Source organism: Schistocerca gregaria, chromosome 4 (genome assembly GCF_023897955.1).
Source record: "Schistocerca gregaria isolate iqSchGreg1 chromosome 4, iqSchGreg1.2, whole genome shotgun sequence".
Taxonomy (NCBI): domain Eukaryota; kingdom Metazoa; phylum Arthropoda; class Insecta; order Orthoptera; family Acrididae; genus Schistocerca; species Schistocerca gregaria.
The window spans coordinates 408,395,412-408,416,098 of NC_064923.1; the positions used below are offsets into that span (position 1 = coordinate 408,395,412).

Below are 20,687 nucleotides of genomic sequence, written 5' to 3' on the forward strand. Positions count from 1 at the left end.
AAAAACCTGCCTCATGGAAGTATACCACAAATATTATGCTACTGAAAGAGTGAGAAATAGCTGTTATGAACTGTAATGGAAACAAAAGGTGCTTGCCTGTGAAATCTTTCAGAGAAAAGTAGGAATTTTTCAGACAAGGTGTTGAGATAATCACAAAAAGACTGTACTTTTTGCATAAACCTTTCCTTAAAGTTTTGTGTAAGATAGAAAAGCTTTCAGTCCAATGAATTTCAATGGTTATTTCCAGATAGTCAGTTTTTATGAGACAAACTGATGATGGAACAATAAAGAACACTTTCATCATCAATTCATGCCACATTTTTCCCCATATGAGTCGGTGGAGTCATTTTCTCCTGCGAGTCCATAAGTCTGCAGGAGTTTGTGCATTATTGTTAAAATGTTGCTTGTGAATTGTCACTGAGAGAATATTTTTGCAACAAAAATTATATAAATGATCTTCACCATTGTACTCATACATAGAGGGTGGAGCAAGAAACACCAAACCCAAGTAGAGAATATTTTCTTCCATCCTCCCTCTCCCTCCCTCTCTCTCTCTCTCTCTCTCTCTCTCTCTCTCTCTCTCTCTCTCTCTCAGTGGCAATGAGCATTATTTATGGCTCTGCACATAGAAAACAAACCATGTATCTGTATCGAATTTCTTCTCACGCATGGTGTTTGATTTATCTTTGTGCAGGTAATATTTGATTATGTATGTACCCATGAAGTTTTATTGTTCAGTGTATGACTTCTCTTTTGAACATTTGCATCCCATGTCTTTTTTGTCAGCTGCATGTTTCTTGATTTGTAACTTTGGTGTGGTAGTGTATGTACATTTTGGGTATTTGTAGAAGGTGACAAGAATGTGGTTTTTTTTTCACTAACATGACTGTTACTGACTGCTAGAACATGCTGAGACTGCTGTGTGATTTGTATTTTTGGATGTAACTAATTATCAGTAACTGGTGTAGTTTGTTAGGAACAAGTGACATAGAGTAAACAACATGGGCAGAGTCATCTGCTGCTTATCAGTTGAAAAACAAAGGAAAAAGTTGATGTATAAAAAAGTATATCAACAGGTGAACTACTATAAGGAGATTTTTTATAGATCTTGTGTGTTTCATTTAGATTTTTTTTAAAAAATGTTGGTGTTTGTTTTCTTCATCATTTACTGTATGTGTAAGTTAATCTTATAAATTTTATAACAGCCAAAAGTAGTAGTAAAATATGTATAAATTACTCCTAGAACATAGATAATGGCAGGTTAAGATGATCAGGCATTTGGTAACCTCCTTTTTATTGCTCCCTCCATAACTTCTCCTGTTATTGACAAGGTTATCTGCAGCACTGAATGTACTGTAAAACACAACATGTATTATTAATCATGACCCAGAAAAACTATTAGTTCTTGCTTATAAGAATGACTGACAGCACAAGCTCCCTCTCCCACTCAGCTTACAAGAATTGTAATGCATTTCATTCTTAAAATAGCTGAAGATTAAAAATGCTTCCATGTCTGCTCTCAAATCATTTTCTTCTCCCTCTCCTCATTCTCCCCCTCCACCTCTCCCGATTCCCACCTATCATTCTCCCTCTCTGCTTCTCTCCACTTCCTGCCCTTGTCCTCTTCCTCTACCTCTCCCACCTTCCACCCCTCATCCTCCTTCTCATGCTCTACCTCTTTCCACCCCCACCCCACATTCTTCCCTCTCTACCTCTCTCCACTCCCACACCTCATTCTCCTTCAGTACCACTCCCACCCCTCATTCTCCCTCATTACCTCTCCACTCTCACCTCTCATTCTCTACCTCTCCACTCTCACCTCTCATTCTCCCCGCCCTCTACCTCTCTCCACTCCCTTCCCTTTCTCCACTTCCTCTGCCGCCCCCCCCTCCCCCTGTTCATCTGCTCCTTGTCCTCTCCCCAACACCCCTCTCTCCCCTTCCTCTTCCCTCCATTCTCCATTCTCCTGTTCATTTGTCTCACCATTCCCTCACTCTCTGCCCCCTTCCTACCTCTTGCTTTGCTCCTCTCTAGTGCCCTCCTTATTTCTCTCTGTCTCACTCATCCCCACTATTCCTCTTAATCTTTCTCTCCCAGTCCTTTTTCTTTCTCCCTTCTTTCCTCCTACATTTATTTCGCCCTTCCTCCCTGTACCTCTCTCCATTACACTCTCGCCATCCCACATCTCCTACCTCCTTCCATTCCTAATGTGTCTTTTCAATTTGAATGTTCTGTTGTGTCAGTTACAGTGATGAATTGTTCCCAGGTTCATTCTTTTGGCAATCAATTTGTCCTGTGCAATCTTGGTGGGCCTTTCTTGATTGTGAGAGATTTGAAATCTGCATGTCTTGAAACAGATGTCCGCCATTGCCGAAATAGGAAAGAAAGTCTAAACCCTTGAGAATTCATTGTGGAAGGGGGGTGTATTTTTGTTTATTTGTTATTTAACATACAGCACTGAGGACTAGTGACATTCAACTTTTCGCTTAAATTGAACCTTGATATTTGCTCACAGAGCATATATTTCTCTGGATGCATAATGTGCTTTTTTCTTATGGGATAATTTTTCCTGGAACCTTTTTCGATTCAGTATACTTCTGAAAAATTTTTAGTCCCTGTTATGCCCAATTTCAGCACTGTCATCCCATGCACTTTGATCTTTTTGTTTTTCTAGAAGGTGAGAAATCATTTGGTAAATGTTGTAGTATCCATCCTTGACGTGTGTCTAGAACCAAGTATCTCTTTATGTGATCTAATCCTTCAAATTTTCAGTGTAACTGTAGAGCTGCAGATTTTATTGTTTTGTGTATTCTTCCAAGGTCTTCCTGTGTTCCCCTCTCAGACTTTAATTTTCTTCTCTGTTCTTTCTGTTCAGCATTGCAACTGATAAGAGTAACAACTATATGGAAATGATAAATTGCTACTAAGTGTATAAAGGATGCATTGAGTCAACTCATACCCTCTCTGTTTGATACCTTAAATACTTTATATGTTTTGAACCTGTGGATTAGCTTTGTTGATGGTGTGATACTTTCTCCCCTCTGGAAATATGTTTCACCTCATATCATCCTAGTTGTTGGTAGAGTTGTCATTTAGTTTTGTTGAATAAGAACTTAGAAATTTTTTACTGGTGACATACCAGTGAGATTTCTGTACACACACATGATTCTAGTGCAGTACTTGATGTCAGGGTTATCATCACACGTACAGGAAGTTTCAGGGAATTCCTGATGAAAGTTCTTACCAGAATATTTCTGTTATCCCCAAAGATTATATTACCATCAAATTATCTAAAGTGAAAGGCTGAGTCACATGCATTGGGTGGAGATCCATTTGAAGGTTTGATTGAGAATCAGATCACGTTCCTCTGAAAATATTCACCCAAATGTGTCTGCTGCTTATGGATGCACTGGCTTTCCTGTTGTTGTATGTTCATGTTTTTAAATTAGCACTACCATATGGAAGTATGCCTATTTGTCTGAATATTCTCCAAGCTCCATCTTTCCCAGGCTCGCTCTGTTTCTGTAGTTGTTTGTTCTCAGGCTGTCTTTAATGAAGCATGTATCTTTTTGCTGTGTAATGTATGGTCTTTCTTACTGGCAACTCTTGACTAAATCATCCCTCAAGTTTAAGCAACTTATTTGTATTGCTAATTCAGTTTTCTTAACAGATTTGCTGCAGGGATCAGTATAAGCCACTAAAACATGTGGTAAGCATGTGCGAGCTGAAATCCAAAATCCTACTGAAGCAAAATCTTGACGTTCATGTTTTGTACTTAAGTAATAGTGACAGATGCAAAACCATCATTGCTTTCTTTCTATCAGTCTTGACAGTACCTCTTGATGTATTTTGCCAATGCAATCAAATTACAGGTTAAAGAATGAATGAACATATTTGTGAAAGTATAAACATTATCTTCCAGAAACATTGAAACAATTGCAAAATGAGAGGTGATAAGAAATTCAAAACTTATACTTCCCTCTGACCTTGGCTCTTGAAAGCATAAGGAAGTTGAAGAGGAAGAAGAAGATAAAGAAGAAATTGTTAGGACTTCTCATTATAAAACAAAATGTTCATTAATCATGTGTCTTCACACAACAGTTCAAAGAGAATCCAGAATTATCTGGACATTCTCTGCACTTACATGTTATGTCAGTACACTGGTCCAGTTTGGTACAGGTTTTACATCTATTCCTTATGACTTACCTTTTCCCATCAGTTGGTTTCTGATTTTGTATAGTGTGGGTTTTCTTATGAGGTCTCTCTGTCTCATATTTCTTGGGATTTCCATTGGAAAAGTATTCCCTTTATTATTTTTATTCCATTTTTTTACAGTGTCAGTTTACTCCCCAAGTAGTTACTGTACAGAATATATAAATCAAAAAGTAGAGTGTCAATTATATGAAGGAATAGTTTTTTAGACCAATGGAAGACCTTCCATTCACATAAATAATATAACAGTATCTAGTCCTTGCTTCAATGCCATACATATTCTGATTATATTTGGTAAATGGCTGTAGTTATGAAATTATTTGCTGGGATGAATTTGGCACTTACTCCACTGTATTGAAGAATTCTGTGGAAATAACAAGTTATTTGTCACGCAATTTTCAAATCGTCACACATTGTGCATATGCCCTTTTTTTATATTGTCTGAATGACAGTCTTTCCCCAAAAGAACACAGATTCAGATTATTCTCTCTCTAAAATCAAATGGAAGTTCCTACCCACAGAAACAAAGATTCTCAAATGCCTCAAAGCCTTAAACCTGATATAGGAATACTGAAGACAGGTAGATGTTAACATGTAACACACTCGACACATTCTGTTGTTTAAGTAATGTAGTATAGATTGTACTTTGTATTATTGATTATCTGTTCTGGGTTCCTGGCTTTAGATTTTTAGCAAAATGCATTGAGTGTAAGTTGATCATATATCTGTTTCTACACATACTCTTCACTATTCCCCTGTTTTGAAACAGAGCATCTTTGTTCCTGTAGTCTTACGATCAGACAGGTTTCACATTAGGCATATGTAATGTAATTCACAAGAAGAAAGTATTTTTTCTATAATTATAGGTTTCCAGTTACAAATTGTAGACCCATTCCTCATAGTTTCACTCTAAAATGTATTCACAGTGTTGTTATTTGATTCATCAAATGCAAAACTGGAGTATGTTATCATAAGTAGTACCCTAAAGAAATCTATTGGTGTATTCTCAATAAGGCAAATAAATAAATATTCTTGATATGTAAACAGATGATACTGTAGCTGATTTATTTACTTCTGCCAGTGTTGGTTCTTAGTCATCATCAATTTCATCACCATCATTCTCCATGCCTTCTTAATCTGTACTGTCACAAAGTGTATGTGAAAGCTCTGCTTCCGCACTATTGTCGCTATGGCAAGTTTCTGTGTTCTTGACATTCGATCCATCTTCCTGCGAATTATTATCTTGGAACTCATAATCACTACCTTTCCTACTGCAATCAGTATCTGATTGTCACTTTTTTTCCCTGCCCACTCTTTTAACAGTAGAAGGTCCCAGTGTAGGTTGTTTCGCCACCGTTTCAAACAATGTACGTCACAAACAACTATGCGCAAGAACTCAAACTGTAGGTAAAATCTTATAAGCTTATAAACATGTGCTGCACTGGCTTGTTGTTCGTGGATACATTTAGATGTGTTAGCCACAGTGAACTAGTGGCTCACGTGGACACTTATAACTGTCAGCCACAGTGAACATGTTAACATCTACCTGTCTTCAGTATTCCTATATCAGGTTTAAGGCTTTGAGGCATTTGAGAATCTTTGTTTCTGTGGGTAGGAACTTCCATTTGATTTTAGAGAGAGAATAATCTGAATCTAGAGTGATACATCTTTGCACCCCTATCTTCTGCATGTCTCTTTTTGGTACTACCTCAAAGTAAAGACAAGCTTTATTTGAAATTCTCCCAAGAGGCTGTTGTCGGTCTACTTTTTTGGTATGTGTCGAAATGCCATTAACTTCTTTACTGGGTTAAGCACTGTACAGTTGTTACTTGACCTCATTGTGTTTGTATTTTTGTGTGTCCAGTTGGGCATTAACATGAAGTTTCTGGTGGTTTCTTCTGTTTGATGTCTACATACACTGTGCTATAAAGATCTTTTTTATGCATTGGAAGTGTAGTGGGGACAGTCTGCCGTTTGGCGAAAAAATATTTGATGATGGAAACCATTGCCTTATATTTGACAATGAAGTGTTGTATTTCAGATACTTGCCGATCTATGCATCTAGTTTCTAGCATCTTGTGAGTGATATTTTGGGTAGTGCCAAGATTCAACTATTTCAGATTACCCATTCTGAACAGGGAGAAGAAAATGTCTTGTTTAGACCTAAATCTTACATTGCCGTATAAGGTTGCCTGGATGCTCCCAGGCTCACCCTTATAACATGGTTGTGTGGGCTTCCCGAAGAACCAGTGTTATGAAAGGGGATGGTGGGTTGCATACAAGCTGGGGTAATATTTTGGAAATTCCTCCTCCTTGCATAAGTGGAAATATTTGCTTCAGGACCTGAGTACTAGACACTGATCATGTTACTACTAAGATTGTAGACTATCTCAAGTTTGATTTTTAGGATTTACTCTCCGACTGATTATTTTTTAAGGTGAAAGACCAATCTTATCTTCTATTTGACATTGTGATAATATGTATCAACTTCTGCATTAAGAGTCAGTAACCTGTTTGCACTGGATCCCAAGGCTGGAGTCCTTGTAAAATGCTTTTGTGGGATGAAGTCCCCAGGTTGCATCCAATATAAGAGATCTAAATTTGTAACATTATTGTTAATGGTTGATAGTCAGATGAAGATTTGAGATTCACACCGAATAATTGTGATTTCCCCAATTACTTAAATTTGCAAGTTATTACTAGATTTTGAATTAGGGCTTGCGTTTATTATTTTAGTTGACATTTGAAATTGTATGGAATCTGTGAGCTTCATGTTCATTATGATTGGGTATAATAAAACTGTGCTGTATCAGGACATTATAAATATCAAAATGCTTAAAAAGTTGTAATGCACATTTTCTCTTTTTATGTGAACAAAAAGAAAGTATAGAGATAATTAAAACACTGACTGCTGTGTGGTCGGTGCTGGCCAAAGCAGGTGACAGTGCTGTGGCAGCTTTGTGGCAGTCACCGTGGTAATCAAACTTGGAAATAAAAAATAAAATAAAATAAAAAATAAAAAAAAATGTTCAATTATTGTTTTGTGTATTAGTAACTTCTTTCTTTTGTGCCTTCTTTCATTTGTTTGTACTTCATCTGCAGTTGCTTTATGCAAGAGCAACATGAATTAAAATATAAAAATAATCTAAAACAATAGTGTGGAACATACAGTTATGAATAAACAAACCAGTTATGCAGGCTTTTAGTTCCTTTTGTGTACTCTGCCTTGTAGTGCTTGGTTACAACAGTCATTGATTTTGACATAATTGTGGCTCCAAGTACAATTTTTCAATTCTGTGGCTGAATGTGTGAGGGAGGACAATAATGTGATAGTAGACTGTTGTAATTCAGTTGTGAGGTATGAACAATTTTTCCTCATTTCATGTTCTCAGTCATTTACCACCTCTCAAATCATTGTACTATACATGAATCATTATTGTCTTTATACCTGCAATTATTTGATGTGTCCTTAGATCTGAATTTCTTTGTTCCTAATGTAAGATGTATTTTTTAAAAAAGATGATTGTATGCAAGGTATCCTTGGAAAGACATATTCTCTTTGTTATGTAACAAACTGTGATAATATGGTGTTTAAAGGACCAGAAAATCTTTTTTGCATTTCTGCTAAAGGAATGTATGTGACAGACATTGTCAAGAAAGGCAAACAGTGTAGCGAACAGTATTATTTGTCATTATTTTCTGCCAACCCTTTGATGTCAAAGACATTATTGTAACTTGTGATTGTTGTCGTAATATGTGTGATCATCTCTTTATTTATTGTACTCATTGAAAAGTTAGTAAAACATACAATGCCTAAACACACTGTTTAATTTAAATAATATTTTACTTGTGTTCAAGCATTCCTTCACAATAAATTTTTTTCCTCATCTACATTCTTTTTAGTGTTGACCTTTGAACTACAATTTGATAATTGAGAAGAGGTTAGACAGTGTTCCATCATGTCTTGCACCAAATCTAAATGCAATGTTTTTCAAGAGGTACGAAGATAAAAGCTGGTCTGATTGATGGAGAATCGGGTTTGACTCCCTGCCTTCGATATAGTTGTTGAGTACTTTGTGTGCTGCGCCCGTAAGGTGGGTTGTACACACGTGCGTAGAGTTCGTCACTTTGCCACCCATAACTGAAGTTAGTTGTCTCGGGAAGATAATACCGATGATTTGGGGGCTTTGCACATCTGGCTTTCAGATATTCATATGGTCCAGTCTGAAAAATAAAGGATTTGTATTAGTCACTGAAATTGTGGACTACAATTTGTATTTCTACTTTTGACTAAAAAAAAAAAGGGAAGCTGCAAAGAGAACACAAACAACTGAAATTTTGGAAGCATTTTTGCTAATTTTTCATGCATTTATTTTTGCTGTAACCATATGAATACGCCTTGTTACACTCTAGCCCGCATCTCGTGGTCGTGCGGTAGTGTTCTCGCTTCCCACGCCCCGTTTCCCAGGTTCGATTCCCGGCGGGGTCAGGGATTTTCTCTGCCTCGTGATGGCTGGGTGTTGTGTGATGTCCTTAGGTTAGTTAGGTTTAAGTAGTTCTAAGTTCTAGGGGACTGATGACCATAGATGTTAAGTCCCATAGTGCTCAGAGCCATTTGAACCATTTTGTTACACTCTATATGGTAACTTGTGGAGTAAACATATAGGTCTATTTCTACTCCCTTCCACAGTGATACTTCTGGTAATTGCTACCATTAGTAGATAAGCAAGGGAGTGATATTGTGTGTGTGTGTGTGTGTGTGTGTGTGTGTGTGTGTGTGTGTGTGTGTCACAGCATATTGTTTGTATTCCTACACTGACATAGTAATACATAAATTTGGTTAGGAGATTTGTGGGTAGCTACTTGAACTTCTTTAGAAGGACCAATAGCATCCATTTAATAAACACAAGGAACGTTATGAGTTTTAAAATAAAAATCCTGCAACATATATTTTTAATAGAAATTTACAAGAGGTGGAGCCTATTAGTGACAAAAATCAAGTTTTCAAACGGAAACTCAAGGCTCCTAGTACACTATTCCTATTCCCTACTTAACTTTGTGTTAAATGATGTGTTAATATATGAGTGCATTAATTTGCCACTGTACACACATCTTGAATTGTATGTGACTATGGTATGAATTATTCATATATGCCAGGCACTTTTTAAATTTTTGAAATATACATAAGCAGCATGAAGTCTTACGTATGAAAATGACCATAAGATCAAATTTTCAACTGTGCCAATTGAAAATAGAAAGATAAGCGAAGACAAAAATGCTGTCCTTCAAAAAGGTCTACGTGACTATGAAATCTGCTCAAGAAAAGGCAGGTTCAGGGGAATGATTGGGTGCTTTCTTATAATAGATCATGGCTAACAATTTCCCCTTTCCTTGCTTACCTCCTCAGGGAGGAGAGAAGGATGAGTGGGGGGAGGTTAAAAAGGATATGTGAGAGGGGCATATATGTGAGGACGACAGTGGAAACAAAGTTCTGAATGCTAGGGTAGTATAACCATTTAACCACCTATTCTTTAAAGAACTAAACCCTCAAGTACAAAACAGCTTCAGATGCCTGACTTCTTTACAAATGAGCTAGTGTGTTAAATGTTTGACATTAAGCATGTTAGAAAAAGTTTGAACCTATGCTTAAAGTGTGCTGGAAGTCTAAGTGTTCTCATTGTCAAAAAATGGATGAGTACAATCTGCGAAATTTGCGCTCCATTTTAAATGGAAGCTAGTTTTTCATGCATCTCAGCATTTATGATGTTGTATCTTCTGAACAATATGTCACATAATGATGTAATTTTACAGGTAAATTCAATGTTATATGTGGATACTGTCTGAAAAGTGTGTTATAGGTTGAGCTATTAGCAAATAAGTAATAAATTAAAACATCATGCCCTATGTTGAAGTTTTACTGCACGAACAGTGAAAATGTAGTAAGCAATAAACTTTCTCCTTTTCATCGTATTGTTGGGGGGGGGGGGGGGGGGGTGTCAGAGAAAAAGTTTTACAAAGGTCTGAGATTATGTATAAAGTTTGCTCGGAATTGCTAAGTGCTCTTGTTCTCAAATGTGTTACGTGGCCTCAGTACATTTACAGAGTTTCTAACTGTAATAGGTGCCTAACTGTTTTAAAATGTGAACTTAAGATTATAGTTCTTAATGAGTGGATTTTGAAAGCATTTTAAATTTTTAAATACAGTCAATAGTTATGTGAAATATCGAAAATAAAATTTCTGTTGTCCCTGGAAGCTTACAGATCGGCAACAAGCAACTGGAACTGTACACTGTGAACCATAACCAGGTTAGCCATCTAATAACATAGATATTGTGAAAAGGATTTTCTGTTATTTAATTCATATGTGTCTGTCAGCAGAACTGAAATTTTGCCTCCTCAAGGTAAGTACTGGCCATAAGGTCTGCCTCCGCTTTGTGGGCGAATTTCCCATTTATAAATAAAATTAAAATATTTGATTGAGGTTCTTGCATAGATTACGTGAATAATAAAGGCCAAAATATAATATAATTATAACATAAGGTTTTAGTGAGAAGGGTGCTAATGAGCAACATTCATCATCCTCATGATATTTAAGAAAAAGAGCAATAGTGTCAGGCAGAGCAGGCTGATATCTTCTACACTCAGATTGCTTCTCTTGGTAATGATGGGACATACAGTGAGAGCACTTTTGCCACATCAAAGTATTTGTTGCCATAGACTTTTATTAACATTAAAAAGAAAATGAAAATTGCTGTATACCACACATGCTCATGGCAAGTGTCTTCACTGTATGCTAATGTAAACACCTCAGCCCTACTTTATGGTGAAAGAAATTATACTATCAGAATTTCACTAGCATTAACAGGAGAGGTGGAGGAATTTGACTGTGTATTATCAGACTGCATGAGAGTACTTTTGGTGACATTTCAAATTTCCTCCCAGTGTACACTGAGGTGTCATGGGATGCCTCCTAATATCATGTCGGACCTTCTTTTGCCTGCCTTAGTGCAGCAAGTAAACGTGGCATGCACTCAGCAAGTTGTAGGAAGTTCTGTGTAGAAATATTGAGCCATGCTGCCACTGTAGCTGTCCACAGTTGCAAAAATGTTGCTGGTGTAGGATTTTGTGCATGAACTGACCTCTTGATTGTGCCCCTTAAATGTTTGATGGTATTTATGTTGGGTGATCCAGGTGGCCAGGTCATTCATTCGAATCATCCAGAATATTCTTCAGACTACTTGCAAACAATTGTAGCCCAGTGACATGGTGCATTACCATCCGTAAAAAGTCCATATTGTTAGGGAACATGATGTCCATGAATGGCTGCAAATAGTCTCCAAATAGCCAAACGTAAGCATGTCCAGTCAATTATCATTTCAGTTGGACCAGAGGACCCAGTTCAGTCCATCTAAACACAGCCCACACCATTATGGAGTACCACTAGCTTGCACAGTGTTGATAGCTTGGGTCCATGGCTTTGTGAGATCTGCACCGTGCTCAACCCCTACATTCAGCTCTTAACAACTGAAATATGAACTCATCTGACCTGGCCAGGTGAGATGAGTTACCAGTTGTTCCGGGTCCATTCGATATGGTCATGAGTCCAGGAGAGGCATTGCAGGTGGTAGTGTGCTGTTAGCAAAGGCACTTGCATCAGCTATCTCCTGTTATATCCCATTAATGCCAAACTTTGCTGCACTGTCTTACAAGTTCATTCATCATATGTCCCACTTTCATTTCTGCTGTTACTTCATTTCACCCCGTGTTTCTTGTCTGTTAGCACTGACAACTCTACACATAAAGTGCCGCTCTGTCATTAAATGAAGGCATCGGCCACTGCAGTGTCAATAGGGAGAGGTAATAATCTTGTCAGAAACCTTTGCAAATGAATCACCTGAGTACAAATGATGGTTCCTCAAAAGCAATGCCCTTTAATACCTTGTGTAAGCAATACTACTGCCATCTGTATACGTGCCTATCACTGCCTCATAACTTTTGTCACCTCATTGTATGATGTGTTGGTGTAGGACACTTTTGACTATGTTACACTGAAATGCAGGAGGACATGATCTTCACTGCCACTTTAAGGAAGAGTAGACTATGCAACACCATTTGGTTTCACTTTCATTTGTATCCTCCAACAACAACACAAACATGAAACTTCTAAAGGCTTGAAATAGGCTATGAACTACAAGCAAAGTGTAGTAAATAAGATCCACACAACAAATTTTTTTCTAGTTGCATGTTAACAACAAAGTCAATTGTAAGTGTCTAATATTAGATGTTCATAAAGATGACATGTTGAGTTGCAGATGGGCACAATGAAAAGACTGTTACACTTTTGGCCCGAGCCTTCTTCAGAAAAGAAAACATGCACACATTCTTTTAAGCAAGCATGTCTCATGCACACATGGCCGCTTATCTCTGGCCACTCTGGATCAAGTGCAATGGTGTTGTGTCAAATGCAAGCAACAGATGAGTGGCATGGGGGAAGGGGGTGTGATAGCATGATAGGGGTTGGGAGGGGGACGGGGGAGGAGTTAGCATGCAGGACCTACACTGTTGCACGGCAAGGTTGCCAAGCACAGACTGTGTGGGGGCGGCAGGGTGAGAAGTGGGCAGTGGAAAATGAGAGGGGCGGAGAGGGGGAAAAGGACCGGTGCGTGCATTGGCAGAAAGCGGTGCACACTGAAGGTCAGGGACATTAACTGGTATGAGGTGTAGGACGGGGGACAGAAATTATTGGGTGGATGGTGTGGGAACTGTAGACTACCACAGGTTGAGGCTGGAATAATTTCGGGAACAGAGAATGTGTTGTAAGAATTACCCCTACTTGTGCATTTCAGAGAAGCTGGTGGTGGAGGGAAGGATCTAATGGTTGTAAACTGGCCATTGAAATCAAATGTGTTGTGTTAAGCTGTATGTTGTGCCACAGGGTGGTACTATTTGCACTTGGCCACAGTTTGGCAGTGGACATTCATCCTGGTGGACAGCTAGTTGGTAGCTATATTGATATAAAAAGCTGTGCAATGATTACAGCAGAGCTGGTGGATGATGTGGCTACTATCACAGGTAGCCCAGCCTATGATAGGGTAAGATAATAGTTTCCGCCCCTCTGTTCTACATCTCCTCCTAGTTCACACCCCCCGACCCTCAGTGTGCAAACGTCTCTGCCAATGCAACCACTGGTCCTTTTCTCCTTCTCCTCTCCTTTCATTTTCTGCTCCCCGCTTCCAACCCTCCCTTCCCCACAACCTCACGATGCAGCACTTGGCAGCCTTGCCATACTGCACTCTAATCCGTGCATGCTCTGCCAGGCAGTGCTGACTCCTACTGCCCCACCTCTATCCTGCTATCCCTCCCTCTTACACGCTCAACTTCTGATTGCTGCTTGCATTCAATACGACACCATTGCATTCTATCCAGAGTGGCTGGAGATAAGTGACCACGTGTGCACGTGGTGTGCTTGCTCGAGTGAATATGTGCATTAGAGGTTCCTTTCCCTCCCAAAAGAGGAAGCTTAAGACTGAAGAGGAATTAATAGTGAAACTAACCCACCCAGACCTTTAGGTCGAGAGAGACATGTAAAGGCAGGATGAGAGAAAAATAAGTACTTCATATAAAGTGATGATACTCAGAATTGTCCAGTCCAAATACTGTGATGAGATTTTATATTTAATTGTTTATGATCTCTAGATATGGTCATGGAATGAGATGACCATGTGAGAAAGTATTTCATATACAGGGTGTGTCTCCTAAGAGTCATCAGGCAGATTTTCTCTGGTGTTTCAGCAGATATTTGCAACCTCATTTTTGCATTGTGTAGGTGAAGTGAGCCCAAACAAATAGTCCTCTTCAAGTCTCTCAAGCAATGTCTGTTGATGAAAAGTGTAGGTTTGTTTCCAGTTACAAACAACATGATTTTTAAATCAGAATTATACCTGCCCATTTGATATATTGGTTCCAGATTAGTCTAGTGTGATATTTATTTTATTGATATCTATTAATAGGATCAGTAAAACTCAAAAGAATAACCAGTACTGCAGAAGGGACAGCAGTGGACTAGTCCATGCTCACTGCTGCCACCAAACACCGAGCAATACTGAATCACTGCTGAGGTGTGGTTTATTCTTTGTATTTTACTGTCCCAATTAACGCATATCAATAAAACAAATGTCACACTAGGCTGATTTGGAATCGCTCTATCAAATAGGAATGTACACTGATGAGCCAAAATTGTGTAAATAACAAGCCACTGATTTGCGTATGTGGAGATGGCACAGCAACCCACTTGGGTTCCATAGGAATCACATTGGTAGCTGAAATATCTACGTTAGTGTACTGTAATACTCCTCAAACCCCTATTTTTTGTTATTGTTTTTGGGTGCAAAACTGCTACAGTCATAAGCGCCTGGTCTGTGGCTCAGGGAAGGGTAAAAATCCAAATGGAAAATCAGCAGCAATGGGAGCAAAACTAAAAAAGGAGGAAAACTAAAAATAGCAGGAAATCTTAAAAAAAATTACCATTGAAAGGGGGACAGAGTGTTTTCCCCAAAAAAAGAGCTTCAAATGACCGATGTCTTAACACCGACACTGATAAACTCGAGGACGCGATCTACTGAGCGTGTGTTGTCTGCTAAAAGGAAAGATATATCAGGCGACAGCAAGTACCAAGCGAGGTGGCACAGTGGTTAGCACACTGGACTCGCATTCGGGAGGACGACGGTTCAATCCCGTCTCCAGCCATCCTGATTTAGGTTTTCCGTGATTTCCCTAAATCGTTTAAGGCAAATGCCGGGATGGTTCCTTTGAAAGGGCACGGCTGATTTCCTTCCCCATCCTTCCCTAACCCGAGCTTGTGCTCCGTCTCTAATGACCTCGTTGTCGACGGGATGTTAAAAAAAACACTAACCTAACCTAACCTAACCTGTAGACAAGTGTGTAGTGGATTAAAATAGGGGCACTGAAGTAAAAGGTGTCTCACCGTCCACAGTTGAGAGCAGTGGGGACAAGGCAGGGGAGGATCACCACTTAAAAAATATTGATGGCTAAAAGATAGTGCCCTATCCAGAGTCTATTTAAAATTACCTCCTCCTGACGACGAGGTGGGGAGGAAGGGGTTCAAGCACAAGCAAGGGGTTCCACGTGCGTGCCATAAAAGAGCAACACGATGACATAAAACGCTCTGCTGATTGACCAAGGAAACCATGTGAACAGCGGGCCGAAGAAGAGAGACTGCAGCCTTGTCTGCTATATCAGCTGCCTCGTTTCTGTGGACACCAATGTGCTCTGGGATCCAGAGGAATGTGACAGAGACACTCCCCAACTGGAGCAAGTGGAGGCAGCCCTGAATCCAGTGGACCAGAGAGTGGACAGAATAAAGAACTTGGAGGCCGAGGAGAGAGCTGAGCGAACCGAGCATATAATATACTGTAGCCGGTTTTGGTGACAGATGTATTGGACAGCCTGGAGAACAGTGTAAAGCTCTACAGTAGAAACTGAACAAAGGGGTGTCACCAACAATACAGGCACTCCCAACACCAAATGTTATTTTTTAGCCATCAGTGTAAATAAATGTGGCATGCTCCATTTGTGCATGTAGAGCAGCAAATGCCTGATGATAAACTAGACAGGGGAGGGAGGGGGCTGGGGGGGGGGGGGGGTACTATCCTTGGGAAGTTGACAAAGGTCACAGATCAGGCAGTTCCGGGTGAAAAGCCAAGGTGGCGCCGTACCCCCAGCTGTCAAAAAAGTGGAAGGAAAAAGAACGTAGCAGTTGATGGAAGTGGACTCCCTGTGGTAGTTGAGAGGAAGAGCGGCTGCATACCCTAAATCCAAGGAGGCATCGAAAAAAAGGGCATGGACCGGATGAGCAGGCATGGAAGACAGATGATTAGCATAAAGACTCAGAAGGACAGCTCACCAATTGGACAGTGGAGTTTCAGCAGTATCAGCATAAAGGCTCTCCACAGGGCTGGTGGAAAAAGCTCCAGATGCTAAATGCAATCCACGGTGGTGGACAGAGTCGAGATGTCAAAGAATAGACGGCCATGCAGAGGAGTAAACTGTGCTTCCATAGTCCAATTTCGAGCGCAGTAAGGTGTGATATAGGCGAAGGTGGACCACTCAGTCTGCTCTCCAGGAGGTACCACTCAGAACACAGAGGGTGTTGAGTGATCACAGACAGCAAGCCGAAACATATGAAGTGTCGGAAGACCAGCACAGTTTTCTGTCAAACATAAGTCCCAAGAATTTAGTGCCATCTGTGACTGGATGGTCAACAGGGCCTAGGGGAAACTCTGTACGGCGTCAAAAATTTACACAGACAGTCTTACTGGGAGAAAAGTGAAAACTGGTTTTGATGCTCCATGTGTGGAGGCAATAGGGACATTCTTGAAGACGTTCAAGAAGGCTGGTCCGTTTAGATCTGTAGGAGATCGCAAAATCATCGACAAAGAGGGAGCCCAGGACATCGGGAAGGAGACAATCCATAATTGGATTTTTGGCAACAGCAAACAGTACAACACTCAGCATGGAGCCCTGGGCCCCCAGTTTTCTTGGGAGATAGTACGGGAGAGAGTAGTGTTCACCTGCACCTTAAATGTGTGCTCTGTCACAAATTCATGAATAAAAATGGGCAACCGAACTTGAAAGCCCCCAGAGAACAGTGCGCGGAGGATGTCTTTCCTCCAACAGGTATCGTATGCTCTCTCCAAATCAAAAAATATTACTACTGTTTGGCGTTTGCTGAGAAAATTGTTCATGATATAAGTGGAGAGAGTAACAAGATGGTCAGCTGTAGAACAATGCTTAAGGAAACTGCATTGGGCAGGTGTTAAAAGGTGTTGCGACTCCAGCCACCAGGCTAAACGGCAATTCACCATACTCCAAAACCTTACATACATTACTCGTGAGAGATATGGTGCGATAGCTAGAGGGGAGATGTTTGTCCTTTCCAGGTTTCGGAACAGGAATGACGATAGCTTCCCGCCATCTTCTGAGAAAGGCACTGTCGCTCCAATTTCTATTATAAAGGCAAAGGAGGTAATGCAGACTATGGTATGATAAATGCAGCAACATCTGGACATGGATGCCACTCGGACCTGGAGCAGAAGAGCAAGAGGAAGAGAGTGCATGTTGGAGTTCCCGCATAGAGAAAACAGTATTATAGCTTTCGCTATTATAAGAGGAGAAAGCAAGAGGCCGCACTTCCACTGCTTATTTCTTCAGGGGAAAGGTTAGTGGATAATTTGAAGAGCCGAAAGTGTCAACCCAATGAGTTAGAAATTGTGACTGGGTCCACTAAGACATCATGCGTGACAGTGAACCCAAAGATCAGGGAGAAACTAGACGTGCCGGATAACTGTCAATTTCGACTCCAAACTACTGATGAGGGAGTGAAGGCATTAAAGGAGCTGGTAAAGAAGTCCCAGCTTGCCTTCTTGCTATTTCAGATGATGCGACAGCATCAGGCACGTAACTGCTTATTGTGGATACAGTTGGCCAATGTAGGCTGGTGGCGGAAACGCAAAGAGCACATCTCCGCTCATGTATTGCATCATGGGACGCCTCATTTCACCAAGGAACCGGGGGGGGGGGGGGGGGGGGGGAAGGGGGGGAGGGTGGTGCCAAGGCAAAAGGGAGGTACGAGGTATTGAAGATTATGCAGCTGTAAGAGTAGCTTCCGTAACATGAGTGATCTGGTCGTCAATCCTAGGAAAGTGACACGTTATCGAATGTTGCTAGAGAGGAGAAAAGTGTCCAATCAGCTTGGGAAAATTTTTAGTGTCTTGGGCACATAGATGGCAGTTGTGGCTGTAATTGGACACATGGAAAATGGTCACTTGAGAGTGTTTCAGCAAGAACAAACCATTCAAAGTGCCGAGCTAGCTGAAGAGTACTGACTAAATGGTCCAAATGAGAGAAATTTGACATGGAGGCAGGCAAAAATGTAGGTTCCCCAGTGTTGAGGCAAACAAGATCCGCTTGGTGAAAGAGGTCAATCAATAAAGAGCCTTGCGGTGATCCCCAAAGCAGATGGTGGGCATTGGAGTCCTCAACCAACAAATAGGGGGCGGGAGCTCACCAAGGAGATGAAAAATCAGCTCTTGCCATCGGTGTGGATGATGGAATGCATACAGTACAAAGAGAGAAGGTATATCCTGATGGGGATAGATGGACAGCGACAGCATGGAAGGAACTGTTTAAGGGGATTGGTTAATAATAGACAGTATTCTGGCCCTGAGACATGGACAATTAAACTGCTGAAAGGTGACATCACCATTGGGAAAGACTTCAAGTATGAAGGAATCTAGGCAGCTCCCATGCAAGTGCAGGAGAATGTCTCCTGTAGCATAATATTTGCTCCCCCATGGCATTCTGCATGTTTTGAGCTACTTTTGACCTCAATAACAATATTTGTGAAGACAACTATCAACCTATTGTAGCAAAAATGTGATTCACCTGAAGAGTCGACACATTTCTATTGATCAACAGTGGAATCCTGATGATCCCGTGCCCACTGCAATCGTAACTGATGAAGTCGGGTCAACATGTGAATACGTAGGGGTGGTCTGCTGCAGAGCTCCGTGTTCAACAATGTACAATGAACATTGTGCTCCAAAACACTTGTGTGTGCACCAGTATTATGCTCTTTTGGCAAAGGTGCCACAGATCACCATTTATCTTACTTTTCAGAGTGGACAAGCCTCCAAATGCCACATTTTGTGAAGAGTCATGGACACCCAACCATTTAGCACCTAGTGGTAGTTTCACTATCCTTCTATCTCTTTCCATAGATGCTCATTACAGTAGTGCTTGAAAATTTGACCAGCTTCAGTGCTTTTGAGATATTCATTCACAGGCTCAGCATAATAATAATCTGCCATTTGTCAAAGTTGCTTATCTCAATGGATTTCCCCATTTGCAGGCCATATTTTTGCTATGGTGGTCCCTGTTCATGTCCACTCCACTTACATACTTCTGTTATGTGTCACCTGCCCGCAATGCCACTAGGTAGCATCCAAAATTGCAGTGGGCAATGGCCTTAATATATTGGCTAATGAGTGTAAATATCTGCTATAAAAATAATTTTGTTTGTAATGGAAAACAAAGCAATGCTTTGTATGAAAGATGTGATGGGCACTATTTGTTTGGGCTGACTCCAACTACACAATGCAAAAACGAAACTGCAAACACCTGTGAAACACCAGAGAAAATGCACCTGACAGGTTTTTGGATCCCACAATGCACACTTTGTGAAGTTGTATAATACCATCCTTTTCACTGTTTTTGTTAAGAAATTGTTCTGGGACCGAAACTTTTTTTTCTGAATAATTATGTCATTATTTCTATCCTCATCTGGTCCTATCAGAGCTTATATTTCTGGCATCACTGTTAATAGGATGTGAAACTCACTTCATCCCTCCTTTTACTTTTTGAAAGTTAATCACATACTTTACTTCTTGGTATGGAGTTTTGCCCTGTTATGGGATTATAACTGTAAAGAAAAAAGGTTTTACATAGCTTTACACAGCATATCTACACTCCTGGAAATTGAAATAAGAACACCGTGAATTCATTGTCCCAGGAAGGGGAAACTTTATTGACACATTCCTGGGGTCAGATACATCACGTGATCACACTGACAGAACCACAGACACAGAGACACAGGCAACAGAGCATGCACAATGTCGCCACTAGTACAGTGTATATCCACCTTTTGCAGCAATGCAGGCTGTTATTCTCCCATGGAGACGATCGTAGAGATGCTGGATGTAGTCCTGTGGAACGGCTTGCCATGCCATTTCCACCTGGCGCCTCAGCTGGACCAGCGTTCGTGCTGGACATTCAGACTGCGTGAGACGACGCTTCATCCAGTCCCAAACATGCTCAATGGGGGACAGATCCGGAGATCTTGCTGGCCAGGGTAGTTGACTTACACCTTCTAGAGCACGTTGGGTGGCACGGGATACATGCGGACGTGCATTGTCCTGTTGGAACAGCAAGTTCCCTTGCCGGTCTAGGAATGGTAGAGCGATGGGTTCGATGATGGTTTGGATGTACCGTGCACTATTCAGTGTCCCCTCGACGATCACCAGAGGTGTACAGCCAGTGTAGGAGATTGCTCCCCACACCATGATGCCGGGTGTTGGCCCTGTGTGCCTCGGTCGTATGCAGTCCTGATTGTGGCACTCACCTGCACAGCGCCAAGCACGCATACGACCATCATTGGCACCAAGGCAGAAGCGACTCTCATCGCTGAAGACGACACGTCTCCATTCGTCCCTCCATTCACGCCTGTCGCGACACCACTGGAGGCGGGCTGCACGATGTTGGGGCGTGAGCGGAAGACGGCCTAACGGTGTGCGGGACCGTAGCCCAGCTTCATGGAGACGGTTGCGAATGGTCCTTGCCGATACCCCAGGAGCAACAATGTCCCTGATTTGCTGGGAAGTGGCGGTGCGGTCCCCTAC

At 40.9% G+C, this 20,687-nt stretch overlaps 1 protein-coding gene across 1 annotated transcript in view; it reads right to left on the reverse strand.

Moving 5' to 3' along the window:
- Nucleotides 1-7,132: 7,132 nt before the first annotated feature.
- LOC126268122 (protein ATP6V1FNB-like) overlaps nt 7,133-20,687 on the reverse strand; it is a 58,763-nt gene continuing 45,208 nt past the window's right edge. The window contains exon 3 of the mRNA XM_049973648.1: nt 7,133-8,436. Within this exon, the coding sequence (XP_049829605.1) occupies nt 8,188-8,436 (249 nt within the window). The 3' untranslated portion in view covers nt 7,133-8,187. The remainder of the gene's footprint in view (nt 8,437-20,687) is intronic.